The sequence below is a fragment of the Haliaeetus albicilla genome, chromosome 5, assembly GCF_947461875.1.
Source record: "Haliaeetus albicilla chromosome 5, bHalAlb1.1, whole genome shotgun sequence".
NCBI lineage: Eukaryota > Metazoa > Chordata > Aves > Accipitriformes > Accipitridae > Haliaeetus > Haliaeetus albicilla.
This window is the reverse complement of record NC_091487.1, coordinates 25,598,814-25,615,964: the sequence shown is the minus strand read 5'-3', so window position 1 is coordinate 25,615,964 and position 17,151 is coordinate 25,598,814. Positions and strand designations below refer to the sequence as shown.

Sequence of the window (17,151 nt, the reverse complement as noted above, 5' to 3'; positions counted from 1 at the left end):
GCGGTGCCCGCCGTCACTGCCGCGGGCGGTTGGGCCGCCGGCGCCTCCCCCGCCGCGGCGGCCTGATGCGGCACCCGGCGCCGCCCCGCCTGGCTTTTCCTCCCCTTTTCCCCGAAAACCCTCCGCCTTGATATCTGCGGGGGCGAGGCGGGGGCGGTGACGCCCCGTGCCCGGTGCGCCGGCCATGCGGGGCGCGGCCCCCGGCGGCCCGGCGGCGGGCGGCGGGCGCTGAGCGCGGGCGGCGGCGGCGGCGGCGATGCCGATGCCGACGCCGGGGGGCGGCGGGGCCGCGGCCGCCGCCAGGCACCCCCCGTCCGGCGAGGCGGCGGCGGCGGCGCGGGACGAGGAGCAGCAGGAGGAGGAGGGCGAGGAGGACCTCCGCGACGGCGGCGTCCCCTTCTTCGTCAACCGCGGCGGGCTGCCCGTGGACGAGCCCACCTGGGAGCGGATGTGGCGGCATGTGGGCAGGATCCACCCCGAGGGGGAGCGGGTGGCGCAGAGGATCCGGGGCGCCGCCGACCTGCCCAAGGTGAGACACCCACACACCAGCACCCCCACACACACCCCACCACCGCCCCCCGGGGCTGCTGCGGCGCGGGGTCCCGGCGGGAGCGCCCCGGCCGGGCCGGGCCGGGCCGTCCCCGGCGGGGCGCGGGGCGGGAAGAGGGGAAACGGTGGCATCCCGCTAGGAGGGGTCCCTCGCCTGCCCCCCGTGGAGGCCGGGCTCCCCGGCTCCGGAGCGATCCCTCGGGAAAAGGGCCCCCCGGGGACCCCTTGCAGGAAGCAAAGCCACGCTCTGACTCGGAGTGCGGGAGGGTGTCTGCGGGGCTCCGCTCTGCCCTGCCGCGCCCGCGGCACCCTCTTCTTCTGAGGCCTTGCTGGAAAACAAGACTTCAGATGGCTAATGGAGGTGGGTTGCCCTAAGGAGGAAGACTGGATGAATGATGAAAAGGTGAGGGGAGTTAAATTAGAAGAGTCCGAATACTTGAGGTGGGAGGGTAAGTGAGACAGGCAGAGGCGAGTCTTTGAACCAGAAGAAATTAGATTTGGGTACAGTCTCCCACACCGAAAGGCATTCTTGCACAGAACGGTGTCTGTCAGAAAAGAGGCTCCTCGTGCCAAAGAGTTTTAAGAGGAGTTAGCGAACGACTGCAGAGCTTGTTGCTGCTGTAGGGTCAGATGTTGTGATTTCCGAGCCCGTTCCTGGCCTTGCTGCAGAGAACTCTACGAAGTAAGGAGGAACCGGTGATCGTTTCACTCAACCTGGTGCCATACTGAAACATTTGCATGTGAACTCCTGTGATTGTTGCTGTATCTGTGTTGCACCGCAGCTGGAGAAAGATCTCCCCCTTTCATTGGCATCCTGTGAACAAAAGACACCGCAAACATTTGGTGTGTCACTCCACTGGCGAGTTATCAGAGTATTCCCATCATGCAGACAGAGGAAATTCAAACACAAAAAGATGAAGTTTTTCCTGCCCGGGCTTTTTTAGCAAGGACCTAGCTCCTTGGGAAGGTAATTTGAAATATGCAAGAATATGCTATTATATAGTGCACAGGCAATCCGTAATGCTTTCCGTGAGGAACTCTGGAGAAGCGTGTGATGTAATAGCCTTTGTGCAGTGAAGAGTTATAGGCATCTGTGGCAGCAACCAGAACAAACCTTGAATCCTGATTACAGTCCCTATTCTAACCCCACTAGACTTTTCCTTCCTTTTCAGATTTCCTTCCTCACCTCTGACTTTGTCCTGAGCCTGGGTGAAGGCTGAAAACATGTTTCAGATCAATCAGGACACACACTACTTAATTTCCTGACCAAAAGGGCCGATTTAGCCAGGAGAGGTGAGGGAAATGGAAGAAAAGTTCACAAACAAGAGTCCGGTGCACGAGGGGAGGGAAATACAGTGTTCAGTCTCTGGTTTTGGTCTTAATGTGAAGTACTTCCACTGTTCTCACTTTACAGTCTTGGTGCCAAAGGGTGATGGTTAGGGGACACAAGTGGTATGAGCTCTTGCAATAACAGGTGAAATTGGGCTATCCAATTTTTTGGCATCTGCTAGCACCCTTGGGAACCAGATCTATAAACTCTATTCAGCACTCCGCAATCCAAGATCCCATTCCCAAGCTTACCAGCCATACAGCTGAGAGGATGCTGGGATGCAGGAAGCAGCAAGGATGAATGGGCTCTGTTTCCCTATTTCCCTTTTCCCTCTAGGGATGTGTTTTTATTTTTGAGGGCTGCTTATATCACCACCTGTCTCCGTGCCATCAGGTTTCTTTGAATGGCTGATGCAACAGATGGGAATTAGGGCAATGAGTGTACTCTTCAGATCAGCTGCAGGGGCTGTGTCTTTTCACTGGGGTGTGAGACCTCTAGTCGCCATTTCCTTCGAGTAGATTTGGGGTGAGTGGGCATCGAGTGAGCTGTGCCACTATGGCAGGATATAGTTGATTGGGCACACATGCTAGGCTTGAGAGTGCCACCCTCCTGTAGGTTGTTTCCTTTCTAGAAACAGGGTGGGGTGTTGCTTTGCTTGGAGCTGCCGGGACCATCAAATGGGTGCACACTGGAAATACAAAGTGATGTGTGCTTGCCTCATTAAGAAATGATGGATTTTAAATGAGGTCATTATCAGGGCAAAGACAGGAAGAGTTGCATCTAATGAGCTCAAGAAGAGATGGGAAAAAAATATTTTCTTTAGTCAGGCTAATAACTGGGATTGGTATTGCTCCCATGTTGCTTGCAAAAGGAAGATTGGGGAGGAGCTTGGATGCATATAAGCACCATAAAAGAAACTATTGCTAAACTAGGCTGGCCAAAAAAGCACCTCTGTGATATGGACAAGGGTGGAGCTTTGTCTGTGCCTCTCTCCCATCTGCCTTGTCTCATGTACAGCATGGCTCACTGTACATTAAGATCTCTGTTGTTCTCAGGATCCCCTTTCCAAAAGCAGAGTCCCAATCCCACACATATAGCCAGCCTGCGGGGGTGCATGAATCTAGGAGTGGGGTGACGCAACCCCTCCATACAAGTGGTGAGGGACCAAGGACGTGTTCAGTTAGTCTGCTAAGCCTGGCAGAGGTATGTGCTCTGGGAAATCTGGGCTCTCTTCCTGACTCTCTCTCCAGCTTTCAGAATAACTAAAAGGAAAGCAAAATACATCTGATTTCCTATCTTTTCTGTTACAAATAAATTCCTCTGCTTTCTGGAGGATTGTGAAGACTGCCTAATATTTATAGCCGTTCTGAGATGTGCAGTGGATGATGCTGGGTAAGAAGAAAGCATTAGGGTCTCCTATGCTGTCAGTGTGTGATTGAGGAATGGAGACCTTATTCCTCTCCTCCTGCTTCTATTGCCCCATTAAAACACTATAGACCTGATGCAAAAGAAACTGTAGCCCAGTCTGGGCTGCAGGCCCAGATCTGAGAGAGAGAGCAAGCTGTACTTTCATCAGTTTAATTACTTGAGGTGCAGGAGGCTCTTCTGCATTAACTAGTCCCCTGCTGAACTGGTTGCCATTACACTGTCTCAGTGTTGCACAGTCCTTTGAGGAAAAGGGGATCTGGGGGTCTGTACTAGTAAAGGGAGGAGTAACTACCTGGAATCATTCGTCTGTGCTGTCAACATGCACTTAATCTGTCTACCCTTAAAAAGCATGAAAGTCTCCATGCTGAAGGCATGAAACAAAGTTAAATAGTCAGACTGTCCTGGTTGTTACCTCTTTTCATTGTTTCTGCCTGGAAATGATTTCCTGTGACTCAGTGTGTCAGCTCACAACATCCAAACTGACTCAGCTTGTGCGGTTCCAGAGATGGCTCCATCTCTGTGCCGCTCTCTGGAGCCTTCCCTGCTCCTGCTGCGGCTAAACAAACCCAGTTTCACATCTGCTCCTGCCGCTCCTGTGCTGTCTCCTGCAAATGAGCCAGCCTGTGCCTCTGCTTGCTCCACACAGGGTATGGAAATGAGGCACTGGAGATGGCAATTGGCACCTCCAAGAGGTGCTAGGAAAATGGGTACCAGTGGCCAAATGGTGCTTCTTAGTTTTCCAAAAAAAAGAAAAGAAAGATCAAAACAGGAGAGAAAATTGATAGCAACTGAGTTTAGCTCAGTGTTTACTTGCTGATGGTGTTTGGAGCTAGGCTGAAAAACACAGGTTATGGTTTCCAGAGGCAGCAACAGCCCATCTCTGAAGGCTAAGCAGTCTCTGGCCCCTGTGCTGTGTGGGCACAAGCAGAGTGCAACCATGTGGCAAACCAGGAGGGGGAACTGATCTGACTGAAAACTACCCATGCTTGGTGGCTCGGCTTTCAGCTGTTTCAGGTGCCTGACCTGGTTCACTAGTCATTTGTGCCAACCCAGGGGAGAAGAAGCAGGTATGGAAATGAGGGGCCACAGAAATACACGTGGAGAGTGATGAGTGGCTAAGCAGCACTGCTGGCTACAAAACCATGGCCAGCAGAGGCAGTTGTGCACAGCAGAGTGGAAGGCCCAAGGGAAGATCTGGTTCTGACTCACTCTTTCTTAGCTGGGGATAGCCCAGCTCTGGGGGAAGTCTGAGGAGGAACTGAAATGCTAAAAACCAAACTGCTGTGAAAAGCTGCAGTCTGGTATCAGAGGGGTGTGTGCAAGGCATGAGCTATCCTTTAGAGGGAAAATGGTAGGCTGTTTCTCCAAGCCTGTCAGTCGCACCAAATTTGTGTCTTCTCCATTTATATTTGTCATGTGGACAGGACCCTTTTCTTTCCTTAGACACATTTGCTCAGCTACTGACCATTTGGAGTTATCCCCTGTAGAACAAATGGTGAGAAAAATCTGACTGGACCCATAAGGCTGAGGCCTCAGAATGGGACAGCAGTCCGAATGGTGAACTTTCAGACATCATTCTGTGACCACGTAATTCAAAACAGACATTGCAGAGGGGGGAGTCATGATGCTGTCAAGCCTGTGTCCTAGTCAGTGCCAACTCACCTGAGATGCTAGGAGGTACTAAGGGACCTTTATACCCTTGCTTACAGGACTGTTCCATGCTCCGGTGGCCTTGGGGAAAGTCATTCTCTGTTTTTGCCTCTCTCTTCTTATTTTTGTTTTGTGTCTTCCAGTTTCCATACTCAAATTAGGCCAAGCTCCCTCAGGCGATAGCTTTCCTATCTCGCATCTTGCCTCATCAGTTAATTTTATCTAATTCTTCCAATGTAACGTTGCCTAAATGCAGGATCCTTTCACACAGTTTCTCTTGCAGCTCTGTCGTAGTGCTTCATTCTGAATCCTTTCCCAGTTATCAGTGTGGGAACAGAGGAATGTTCCTGGTGTGGTCACTTCAGGCAGCAAGAAGGGGCTTGTTTCAGAGGAACATGCTCCCTGTAGCTATATGCCACTGAGTTCAGCAAGAAGCTGGAGAGGTTTGGAAGCAGTGATTTAAGTTCTGCTCCCCATTTCAGATTCCCATACCAAGTGTGCCTGCGTTCCAGCCATCCACCCCCATCCCTGAGCGCCTGGAAGCTGTACAGCGCTACATCAGGGAGCTTCAGTATCCTTTACCGTTACCTTAGCCACTGGTGTGATAACCCAGCAGGAGGGAGAAAGGGGACTTTCTTCCCCTCTGAAGAACAGAAAAGCTCATTCTGTTGTAGCTGGAGGGGAACTGAAACTTGCTCCCTGAAAACAGGAAGCTGGACTTGGGATGATGGTTTGTTTTGCAGCTGTGTTTCTCTTCTGCTAGAGCTACCTTCTGATCCTGTTCTCTCCATGTAACAAATGGGCATGTTGTCAAGGCCCTTTCCCCACTACCCACCCTTCTAGGTCAGTGGCTTTACAGTGCCGTTTTGTTAAAATTATGCATATTTGAGACCCTAACAGCTGGGTCTCAGCTGGACTACAAACTGTGTCACCTCACTGTTAAGGCATGGGTGAGCTGTGGTGGTGAGAAGACTGCCTCTCAGGTCATCCTACTCCAACACTCTTCTCTGTAGCTGTCTAAGGACAGTCAGCCACCCTGCTTTTGTGCATCTGTGGTATCCTGCCCCTTTATGTGCAGAGCTGCCTGTGTGACTGTCCTGGGAATGAGATTTCTCCATCCCTGTTGTGCTGGACAGCAGGTATGTGCCATGCAAGCACAGTCTAATCTCACTGATGAGATACAGAGCTAGCTCTGGCTTCAGCCCTAAAACAAGGTATGAAGGCAGACCTTTTGGCACCTCTCATCCATCTAAGCTGGTTGTGCTCGGGATTGGGTCCCAGTCAGTCTTAGAATAAGGTACCATGAATGTTTCAATGCTCCATGCGTTCTGTGCAGACCGGAGCAGGCAGACATCTATCAAACTTTGTTCTGCTCTGGTAACTGGAAAGCTGAGCAGACCATGTGCTGTCAGCATGGACATTTGGGAAATGGAGTGGAAACCTGTGTATGGGGAGGAGAAAGAGAAGAATTGACAAGAAGGAAATACGGTGGAAGTGAGGAGGGACTATAAATGGGAGAAATGCAGGAAAGGTAGGTGGGGTCTTTCTTGCATTGCTCTTTTATTTGTGAGATCATGAGTTTGCTTTGAGAATAGTAACATGGAAGTTCTTCAGACAGGTTTTCTTCAAACTCTACTTTCCAAGCTGCCAAGCCCTTAACTTCTTGCCTCCAGGTACAATCACACTGGGACACAATTCTTTGAAATTAAGAAGAGCAGACCTCTGACTGGGTAAGTGCTGGCAGCCCCTACAGCGTTTAATCCTTGCTTTAAGATGTTGGGGCCTTGCTATAGCCACTGCTTTTTCTTCCACCCCCTGGCTAAGGTCTAGATGGCACTCAGGGCTTTCACTACTGCAGCTCCATCCTACTTTAGGTGATTTTATTGTCTGTTGCCTGGGGCACGGCTGGGCAGAGCTGTGTCTGGCCTTTCTCAAGGACAAGAGTAGGTTTTCTTGTCATGAATCAGTAAATCCACTAAAATAATGTAAATGTATTTCAAAGATGTGCAGATTCTGCCTGCTTCTTACTGGAATATAACTCTATGAATTTCTGATGGATTCTGAAATTAGGTCCTGCCCTAAACAAGCTCTGTAAAAGCCAAGTATCTTTACAGGTCTAACTTCATAGCTCCTGTGAGTGCCTTTGCAGAATCCAGGCTCACTAAGCTTTTGGTGTCTCATACTTTGAAAGAAAAGGGGTATTCTCCTAACTGCAGATTTGGGGAAGAGCTGTGCCCCATAAGTTCCTGGAGATAAGCACCTGATGTTCATTGACTTTCTTGGCCAGCATATTGAGAGTCTTCTAAGATTGGCTTCTTACTATTGGTCTAGTCCATAGACTCATGTGACCCCAAATTTCTTGTGTTGTAATCAGTGCAATGTGCCCTCCACAGTATTTGTTGAACAGAGAGTAGGGTTGATGACAGAGGGCTTCACTGTCCTTGAACCTTGTGAGGCAAACATTGCTGGCTCTTGGTCCTTTGAGGCTTCTGCTTCTGGTCACATTGGTGTGCATCCAGAACTCACTGACCAAGTGCTGTGGTTTCCCTTAGAACAGAGGTTGGCCTAGTAGGAAGCTTTGCTGTAACTCACTGAAGTGAGTTCTTTGTAAGCAGCAATAGAGAGCATGTGATAGAGACCTCGATTGGATTTAGTACATTCCTAAAGAAGATATTTTCTTCTGTTCCCTGTCCACAGTGGGCCACCCGCTCTCCTGGAAACCTACCTTACGTATATGGTGCAAAAGGGCTGAACTGGCTGTACTTGCATAGCACAAGCCCTCTAACTGTCCTCGTCTTTCCCTTGTCCCACTCTGCAGGCTGATGGACCTGGCCAAAGAAATGACCAAAGAGGCCCTGCCAATAAAATGCCTGGAAGCTGTGATCCTGGGAATGTATCCTTTCCTCTTGGAATTGTGCATGTCTGCCCATCGTTGTGTTTCTTCCTCTGCTTTCTCATGCTTTGAGGCTGCTGATAATATTGTCACCAAACCTCACATCCCTCTGTTTTCCCTCCCCAGTTCTCCCAAAAAACCCACCATTAAAATCCAAATCCAAGCAATTCTCTGAAATATCAGAACTAGTTACTCAGAGTTGCTCCTCCTTACCCAAGAAGGGTGGTGCTGCTCTGGACAACTCTACAAGTGAGTAAAAAATAAAGGATCTAAGGAACATCTAAAGAGGGAAAAAATATTAGCTAGAGTTAGGTCAGGAAGTCCTTTGTGGATAACATTGTCCCCCTACTGCAATGTTGCCTGCGTGTGTTCTACATTAAAATGTTAGGGATCCTCCCCAACTTCTAATTATGGTGTATGTCACTTTACTATTATGTCTAACACTGCCTGCCAGCTTAGGCAATACCTTTATTAATTCTAGACATGTGTTGTCTTTAAGTACACATCTTTTCTAGCTATCTTCCAGGCTTAGTCTATGTCACTCGGGCTATAGATTCTTGATGCGCAGTGGCAAAGCCACCTGGAGGCAGAGATGGCAAGTGAATGGTTCCGAAGGGTAGTCTGATGAGTATTTTGTCCTAAAGGTTCCTCGGTTTGTGTGTGAAGTAACAGTTAGTAAAACAGACTAAAACAAACTGAGGAATAATGCTACTGTGTTAACAGTTTGAGAGCTATGGAATACAGTACACCTGAGGTGTTAGCATTGCAACTTCTGCATCACCAAACTGCCTCGAAATTAACTTCCCTTTGTTGACGGTCTTGTTGAAGAGGGCAAATCTGGGGTCCCCATAACCCACATGAAAGTAGGGCAGCTTGCAATGAGCTGCACTTTTGATCTGCACAACAAATCCTGCCTATATGATGCCTGAATTAGTGCTGCTGAGCAGGCTGGGAGGGTTTGGAGCAAGAAGAATGTTGTCAAGAAAATGGTATCACTGGTTGCTTCCTGAATAGTGGCTGCTGTCAGTTACCTCACCAACAACATGACCACGCTGGACCGTTTCCCCATCAGCTTCAAAACCCACTTCTCAGGGAACTACTTCCGACACATTGTGCTGGGGGTGAACTTTGGAGGCCGCTATGGGGCACTGGGCATCAGCCGACGTGAAGAGCTCATGTACAAAGCACCCGTCTTCCGCACACTGAGCGAACTCATCTTTGACTTCGAGGAGGCATATCGCCGCTGCTGGCACACTCTCAAAAAGGTGAAGCTGGGCCACTGTGTGTCCCATGACCCACACAGTGTGGAGCAGATTGAGTGGAAGCACTCCATCCTGGATCTAGACAAGCTAACCCGGGAAGACTTCCGCAAAGAGCTTGAGAGACATGCCCGTGATATGAGGCTGAAGGTAAGCCGCAAGGATGGAGAAGTTGTTTGCTGCTGCATCTGCTGTCTTGCCTGTCTGATGGTGTGCTGGGGGAATGAAGTGGCAGGACACTCTCCTAGATGGTGCAGTGTGAATTGGAGGCCGGGGACTCTTTTCCTTTGGTCCCCTAATGGACGCTGGTGCACTACTGCAGTTGCAATTAGCTTGGACTATATACAGTCCTTGGAGCCATAGCTGTTACTGTAGCTTGTTTTTTCTGGCTTTTGCATTTTCGATGCACTTGCCTTGCCTTTTTGTCTTTTATTCCCATATAATTAATCGTTGTTAGGCTTTGTGTTTTCTGGTTACTACTTGTATTGGGTTTCTGCTCATGTTGCTCTTTAATTTTTCTGGCAGATTGGCAAAGGAACTGGGCCACCATCTCCCACCAAGGACAGAAAGAAAGATGTCTCGTCCCCACAAAGAGGTCAGGCCAGCCCCCATCGGCGCAACAGCCGTGGGGACCGACGGTGAGTGGGGCTGCTGGGCAGGAGACCTATCTAGAGCATCTCTGTTTTACTCATAGACTCCACCTTACTGTCTGGTTTTGGATCCTTGATGTCTTACTGGGGTTCTTTATAATAGGGGTTACTTCTCTGACCTGCAGTAGCATTCTTCCCTAGTCTGTGTCTTTGTGAGTTTATCATTGCTTGGGGAATGTGGGGACAGCTGGGGGTTTTTTGTTTTGGCAGGGAGGAGGAAGGCAGCTCAAATAGGCAGTGATCTTGGTAGCTGATATTTAACCTTACACAGGGGTCTGAGCTCTGGCGTCTCACAGACCTGTGCCCCAAAGAGATTCCAAAAATTACTGCTGTCAGTGAGATTGTTTTCCTGAAACAGATCTGGGGTATCAGAGTGGACTTCCTACTCCTCCTAACCTGCGTTCTCTTCTGTGGAGATCATTGGGAGAGTTACTGGAGGTGGTAGAATAATCCTGCCCTCAATAGCGTAGGATAAGTCTGAAGCTTTCCTGTACCTTTTCATGTGCTGCCATCTCTATGTGCAGCACCTCCCAACTGAAAAAAAAACAGTTTCTGAATAGTTCTTACCCTCTTTGCTCACAGGCCATCTGGTGAGAAGAAGCCTGCCGATTCCAAAGCCATGCCAGACCTCAATGGGTACCAGATCCGGGTGTGAAGAGAGCTGTGCCTTGTGTGCCTGGCTCCACAGACTTCTTGCTGGCCACAGTTGGGACCTGGATCCACCTGCAGTGATTCTGACAAGGGGACAGGGGAGCAGGAGCAGAAGAGAGTGCTGATCTTCCCAGGTACTTCCTAGTGGGCTAGTCCCAGAGCTGGATCCCATGGGTCCCAGAGGATTCACCTGCCTGTTTCTGGGAGAGGTGTCCATCTTAATTCACTGAAACAAGTATTTTTTAAAAAAAAAAAAAAAAAAAAAAAAAATCTGTACGTTTGTGGGAGTTTGCTGCAGAAAGAATATGAAGTGAGTGGGGCCAGCAGACTTGCCATCAATTTTTTTGTGTTGACAGCAAGTAGATGCAGCATCTTGTCAACTGTACTTCTTCCTACCTGCAGAGAAGTCTTCAACCTATGCAAGGCCTGCAGGGCTGAGGGAGAAGTGATGCTGGAATGGGATGGACCCCGCATCTTGTGCAAAAACTCCTGGTTTTGTCATTATGAACACTTTGTTTAGCATTGCTCTTGTGAGAGACAGGGCTGAATTTGCTCAGCCTGATAAATTGATCATACAAGGGCCTCTCATCCGGAGAAACCACATCTTGTGTGTTTAGTCCTGCCTATTTCAAAGCATTTCATTGTCTCTGAGGGGGTAGACAGTGGGATGATGATCCTCTTTACCCACTGCGATGCTGGTGAGCTGTTGCTGTAAGTCCTTTTGTGGTTGAGTGGGTCAGGATGTGCCTATGCCATTGCCATATGAAAACAGGCACAGAGACCTCAATCGTCTCAGCAGTGGACGCAGGGGCAGGCAGCAGCTGGTGGGAAGCCTGAACTTTGAGTCACCTCTTCGTCAGCCTTCTCTCTTAACTTCTAGTGACTGCTACTGTGAAAGCTTGCAGAAGGCACTTCAGTGGCTGAGGTACGAGTTTTAAGAGTAAAAGGTAAAGGAGGATTTAATGATGTGAACAGGTTTTACAAGCATTTTTCCTTTCTGCAGGGTCTTGCTCCTTCCTCACTGTAGTGTTAGTGCTAGGGTTACAGACACCTGTTGCTGGGAAGCCCTGCTCGAAGAGATTGCAGCTGCTTTCCTGACAGCTCAGCCTGGAGCCTCCTGAAAGTAGTTCCCCACCCCAGTCCCAGAGCTGCGCTTGTGTTTTGGCTCTTCAGATAGCTGCAGTATTTAACAGCACCACTTATGCTAGCCTTCCCCAAAGGGCTGGGCTGGGCCTTTCTGCCTGCTTACAGCCGTGACTCTTCCTACACTTCTTTTCAGGGGAGTGTTGTACTACTGATTAAGCAGTGTAATGCTTGTCAGAAATCTGGAGTGTTGTCAGATGTCTCTTTGAGGCCTAGGGCCTGAAGCAGTGGGGTTGCCAGAAGTCAGAACGGCATGGCCTTCAAGTGATCTGGATGGGTGGATTTAGAGGATGCAAAAACTGAGCTTGGGAGCAGGAGTATCCTTAAGAGAAACTGAGTCTTGTTTTATCACAGCACTGACAAAGAGCTAAACTTCCTGAAATACTACATTTAATTTTGTTAGAAGTGGGTTTATTCTTTCCTGTGAACCTGTTAGAAAGATGATGGAGCTTAGCTCTACCAGGTTTTTTGTTGCAGTATTGCTTTGCCACACCCTCATATAAGCAGTGCTATTTTGGTGGCAGAGAATGGGTTCTTATCCCCAAACAAATCAGCTCTTCTGTCCAGTTAAAGCAGTGTTAATCCTTGAAGCACCACCCACAAGCGATTTAACTCAAGCCTTACAGGTTCCTAATTGTACATCCTTAACTGTGATGTAACTTGCAAGGCGCTATATCCATACCACTGCAGTCTGTCCTTCCAAGCTCTCTTTGTACTTTTCTGCTATGCTGTATGACCAGGAGGACAATCCATAGGGAGGTAGCAGAACTTGCTGCTGATCCAAGATAAGGTTAATCCAGAACAGGATGCCAGTTTCCACAGTGCAGTTCTACACCTGTCCCCTCCCTTGCACTCCAGCTACAGGCAACACTTTGAAATCAGACAGCAGTAGCAAGCCAAGCACCCATTTGAATGTGTCCTCTGGTCAGTTTTGTGTAGCTGTAAATTAACATATTTAGTGTCTGGATGCTAACAATGATGTTAGCTGTAAAGGTACCAGTGTTACCTGTAAATAACACGGGTCACTTGGAAGCCACAAACTGCCTTTGCATAATGTTTGCTATGCAGCGGACTGACAGTTCAGGTGCCACTGTGAATCAGACGATAAATACAAGCAGCAGTCAGCAAGGGAGACTGAATGTCAGGTTTTATTAAAGTGGATGAAATCCAGAAAACAAATTATAAAAGCCCCTTAGATAAAACTAGGATGCATCCTCACCATGACTTCGGTTGCTTGGTTGGTTAGTTAATTGAGAGTAACTGGAAAGGTCTTGAGAATAATTAGTAGCTTCATACAGAGCACATTCAATAGCTGGACAGACTTGAGCCTTCTTAGGTGGAAAGGAGGGGAAGTGTGTTGGAAGGAGGAAGACTTCAAAACAGATGGGGCAAGTGAGGGGTCAGCTGCATGCTAATGATGCATTCTTGAGAGCAGGGCAAAAGGGATGCTCAGCAGTGTTAGATCACCAGGGCAGAATGGCTTAAAACAAAATGCTTTGTTTGACCTGGTAATTAAGTGCTTTCCTGCAGGATGTAACCAAGGCCAATAGCTTAGAAAACCAAAGGAAGTGGATGTTTAAGGAATGAATGACAGGTAGAGTTCAAGGTCTCTTAATCCTCAGCTGTAGCCAGACAAGAATATGCTCTTTCAAGATTTAGTTGCACAATTATGTAAATCAGAAGGCATTTAAGTCTTCTTATATATCTAATGTTGATGACTTCCCAAGATGGACACAGGAGCAGACATGAGCCCTCTGCTAGGGTTACTATTCCAAGCCTTCTACTATGTTTCTCTGTGTGGTAGAATTCCTGCCCCTTACTATTTCTGTATCTCCAGTTTAGCAGATGGTGCAACAAACTAGAAAATGACCAAACAATTCTCCCCTTCTTGCTCCCCCATCTTAGTAACAAGATGAATCACTTAAATACAAAGCTTAGCTTCCTTGCTAACAAACAAGACAGCGTCCCCCTGTGACAGAGAGGATTAGTGCAACCAGTTTCATGCCGTATGAAACCTGAGGGTACAATGAAAGACAAACTTTTGCACTTCCACTTCTTTCCTCCCTCATCCACCTGCTCTGGCTTCTGGTCTGCCTGCCTTTAACTATAAGGAAAAAAAAAGGCTGGAGATGAGTCTTTTTCACTTCTGCAGTCTTTAGAGCTACAGAGAAGGGATGAAAATAAGGAACTAGACGGTAACTCATACGCCCTGGTGCCTGCAGAACAAAAAAGATGGATTTTGAGGAGTTCTGTTAATTATTTAATGTTAAATATTAAAATGATTGCTCATGTAGCTCTGGGGTGTAAATTTCATTGTTCAGTAGGTCTCATCTGATGTCTGTTCTGCAGTACAAGTCCTTCTGAACTCTGTGGAAGGGAACTGTGTCCATACACTAGGAATGGATAGACACTGCCTATGTTGTATGTGAAGTCTAGGTGAGCTTTGAAAGACTTGAGCAAATGCTGACCTAGTAGTAGCAAAACTATTTTAGATGTAATGAAATAAGAGTTCCTCTTTATACTTCTATGTACACAAGTCCCTTGGTACCTGGCAAACTGCAGGTTTTTTAATGGGTGAATGGATTAGTGAGCAAAACTTTCTGCTACAGTGTCACTCTGACAGAAACTTCATATACTAAAGAGCAGGGTTGGGTGTCCATCAGTTTGTGACACACTAGCCTTTTTTTTTTAACTCTGAGATGATAAGCTAAATGAGCCTTTAGGAACTTAAAGTATGTTAGCAAGTGTTTTAGCTGGGACTGGAGTGCTTTTTTCAGTTGACTATTTTACCTGTGTGGCACTGTATGGGTCAGTACATGGTATGCTTGGATCTAGCAGAATAAATTACTCCAGAACTGTGGTTGAGACATAGTTTCTGTTCATGCAGTGGCTGTATTGCTGTTATCAGATCTGCTTAACATGAAGAAATTTTTTTTAGTATTTCAGGTGAAAGCCTTAATCAGGTGCCTGCCCCTTAAGGTAGGCTCACATATGGTGGTGTATAGACTGAAACATGACTGTCCTTAAAATTGCGGAGTTTAAGAAACCATAATGAACAGAAGAATGCGCCTGTTGCCAAAGGGCAAGAGTCTGGATTAGATGGGCTTGACCTTGCTCCAGGGGCTCTGGCTAATCACTTCAGGTGGTTGCTTTAGCTACTTGCTCCTTCTAAGTAAGTGAAGTATTTCAAGTGGTCCTGATGATCAGGCACTAGATATAAGCAGGCAGTGCCCTGGGTCCCATGCGTACTGTGTGTGCAAGTCTGCTGAAATAACACCACATATTCCAGTGGTCTTGCACTGTTGTCCTGTCAAGATGAAGACATGCATTATGGATTTATAACTTAACCTAAGAAAGCAAGTGCTATTCTGGCTTGGTGTTTGCTCTGCCAGAGCAAGGTGGAGGTGGTCCCTCTACAGCCAAGCTGAACTCCCTAGGGGAATTTAGTATTTTTGTCTGTTTTCTGAGCAGGTGTTTACTTATATCACAACCACTCTCCTTCAGTGGTGCCCTGGCCCTGTCTGCTCAAGAGCAACTCAACTTAGGCCCAGAAGGCTACTGAATCCCCTGTAATCTCTGCAGAGCAGAGTTTCCCTCCAGATCAGGGCTGAGATGGTGCTAGTGGGACCAGAATGGTCCCCTTCCATGCACATCAGTATTCTACTCTAGCACTGATAGGGTGCTCCAAAACCATTTACATCTTTATCACTGGTACAGCTCAGAACTAAGAAATGGAAGGTTTCTTTCTTTAAGAAAAGCATCATGTGTGTCTTTTTGTAATTAATCAGTGTGGTTCTGCGTTCTTATGTAGCCAGCACAGAACTTGTATTTAGATTTAGTTCTTACTGCACTTCCCGTAGCCCTCATGTTGATACTTCTTCCTGCTTCCTTTGACACTTAGACAATAAAATTGCCTCTGTACTGCTCTCAGCTTGTGCAGAGAAAACAAGATGTCTGTACTGTCTTTCCTTCCAATTTCAACTTTCCCGTTGTCAGTCAGCTGAGAAGTCAAAAGCACAGCCTTGACTGATGGTATCAGACAGATTATGTATAGATGCCCTGTACTTGCAACCCTATGGACATGGAAGAACCTTCATTCTCCTTCAGTCATCTGAACAGGTGAGCATGTCTGTACAGACCGAGGCAGCTGCCAGAGAGTAAGTATGTGGCTGTGTAGCAAAGGCTAAAACTGATCTTTTCCTCTTGAACTGCCATCAGTCAGGCTGGATGGAAAAAAAAAGTCAGTGGATGCAGCAACAGACATTTCAGTCTTGAAACAATACTGTAAGGGTTAACACAAGCCTCTGCTTCCACTGCTCTACACTTTAACATATGATCCAGTCTCCCTTCCTGGCCTGAAAAGCAATTCTGCTTAAGGTCTGTAGTTTAGTGGCCTTCCAGACTACTGACCTCATCCTGACTTCTCAAGACGAATGCTGGGTTAATAAAGGACAGTCAGCTGCAAGATTCAGTGCATTTCCCCAGCAAGGGGGATCCAACTTTATTCAGACCCCTTCTCTCTAGGGAAATGAGTAATAGCTGGGACCAGGGCCAGGATGTAGGCAAGGCTACAGTGTGCAGAGGAGAGGAATAAGCATCCCCTAACCTGTTACTCCAAAGAGAATGGCACATGCAATAGTCCCTCGTAGCTAAGTTAATCATAAGAACAACTTCTGTCCTGAGGGGAAGTAATTGCACAGCACCTGCTATATGGTATGAAGACACAAAAGAAGAAAGTAGCCATTTCATAAGTCTGCATGGCCTGTGCTCAAGCCCAGGAGTTGACAACAGACTTCAGCAGCAGTTGAAGGCTTCTTGCTCCCCTATTAAATACTTAAAAAGATTAATAATATTAGCAAAAAAAGACTAAAATGCTGTGACTTCTATAAACCTCTACTTCAGATGCTTGCTTGAAAATACCCTCTGCCTCATGTCTTACAGATTTTGCTAAAAATCAGGTAACTCATAAACCCCTTATAGATGTATAGGTCAGGGTGATTGCTAGACAATGGAGCAAGAAGGGCAAAACAGTGACTTGGCCACTGCTGAGACTAAAAACAAGACTTTCTGCTCCCTCTTAGATAAGGCTTTCCTGCTACTGATAGTTCATGCAGTTTTAGGTTTTTAAGTCAGTTAGACATTATGCTACTTAGACCTTAGTGAAAAACCTTTCTTGTGGAAAGGATACACAACTCAATGAAGCAGTAATTAAAAAAGAAAAAAAAAATTACAAAAAAGAAACCCAGTCAGCTACTACGCTGAGAAGCCCAAGACTGCAAAACTTAAGGCTCTCACATGCCTAAAAGCATATAGAAATCCATTCATAAGACCGAGACTGAGCCTTAAGAGCACCATTCATGCAGACTGCAGGATTACGGAAGGCAAAGGCGTATGACATGCTGTGGATAGCAGGCCATGACAGACTTCAGTTAACTCAGCTGAGTTGGCCTTCCTGGATTATATTTTTATTTTGGCAAAGAGTGACTGCCATCCTATCTCCAACCTCACTCTGGGGGAGGAAGGAAAGAGAGGAATAGCATTAGAATAACTACTGCATTCATCTGCCCCCAGTTCAGAAACGGCTCCTAAAAGTGACCA

General features: G+C 47.4%; 2 protein-coding genes across 4 annotated transcripts in view; one reads left to right on the top strand and one right to left on the bottom strand.

Moving 5' to 3' along the window:
• The first annotated feature begins 226 nt into the window (after positions 1 to 226).
• Positions 227 to 15,502, top strand: VASH1 (vasohibin 1). The gene is made up of 7 exons (XM_069783814.1): positions 227 to 529; positions 5,440 to 5,528; positions 6,631 to 6,687; positions 7,776 to 7,850; positions 8,878 to 9,259; positions 9,635 to 9,747; positions 10,342 to 15,502. The coding sequence occupies exons 1-7, from the start codon at positions 257 to 259 to the stop codon at positions 10,412 to 10,414; spliced, it is 1,062 nt and encodes a 353-aa protein (XP_069639915.1). The 5' UTR covers positions 227 to 256; the 3' UTR covers positions 10,415 to 15,502.
• The window catches only part of ANGEL1 (angel homolog 1), a 30,584-nt gene continuing 14,476 nt past the window's right edge, over positions 1,044 to 17,151 (bottom strand). For 2 of the 3 annotated variants that reach the window (XM_069783811.1, XM_069783813.1), the window contains exon 11: positions 1,045 to 1,363. In XM_069783811.1, the coding sequence (XP_069639912.1) occupies positions 1,353 to 1,363 (11 nt within the window). In that variant the 3' untranslated portion in view covers positions 1,045 to 1,352. Of the gene's footprint in view, positions 1,364 to 17,151 lie in introns of all 3 variants that reach the window. The other variant, XM_069783810.1, reaches the window with a different exon arrangement.

What these genes read in the sequence shown, in the direction of transcription:
- VASH1 (XM_069783814.1), top strand. Translation starts at nt 257, where the DNA reads ATGCCGATGCCGACGCCGGGGGGCGGCGGGGCCGCGGCCGCCGCCAGG. An exon ending in GCGCCGCCGACCTGCCCAAG is followed by an intron (nt 530 to 5,439) that starts GTGAGACACCCA and finishes TCCCCATTTCAG; the next exon opens with ATTCCCATACCAAGTGTGCC. An exon ending in GAAGCTGTGATCCTGGGAAT is followed by an intron (nt 7,851 to 8,877) that starts GTATCCTTTCCT and finishes GGCTGCTGTCAG; the next exon opens with TTACCTCACCAACAACATGA.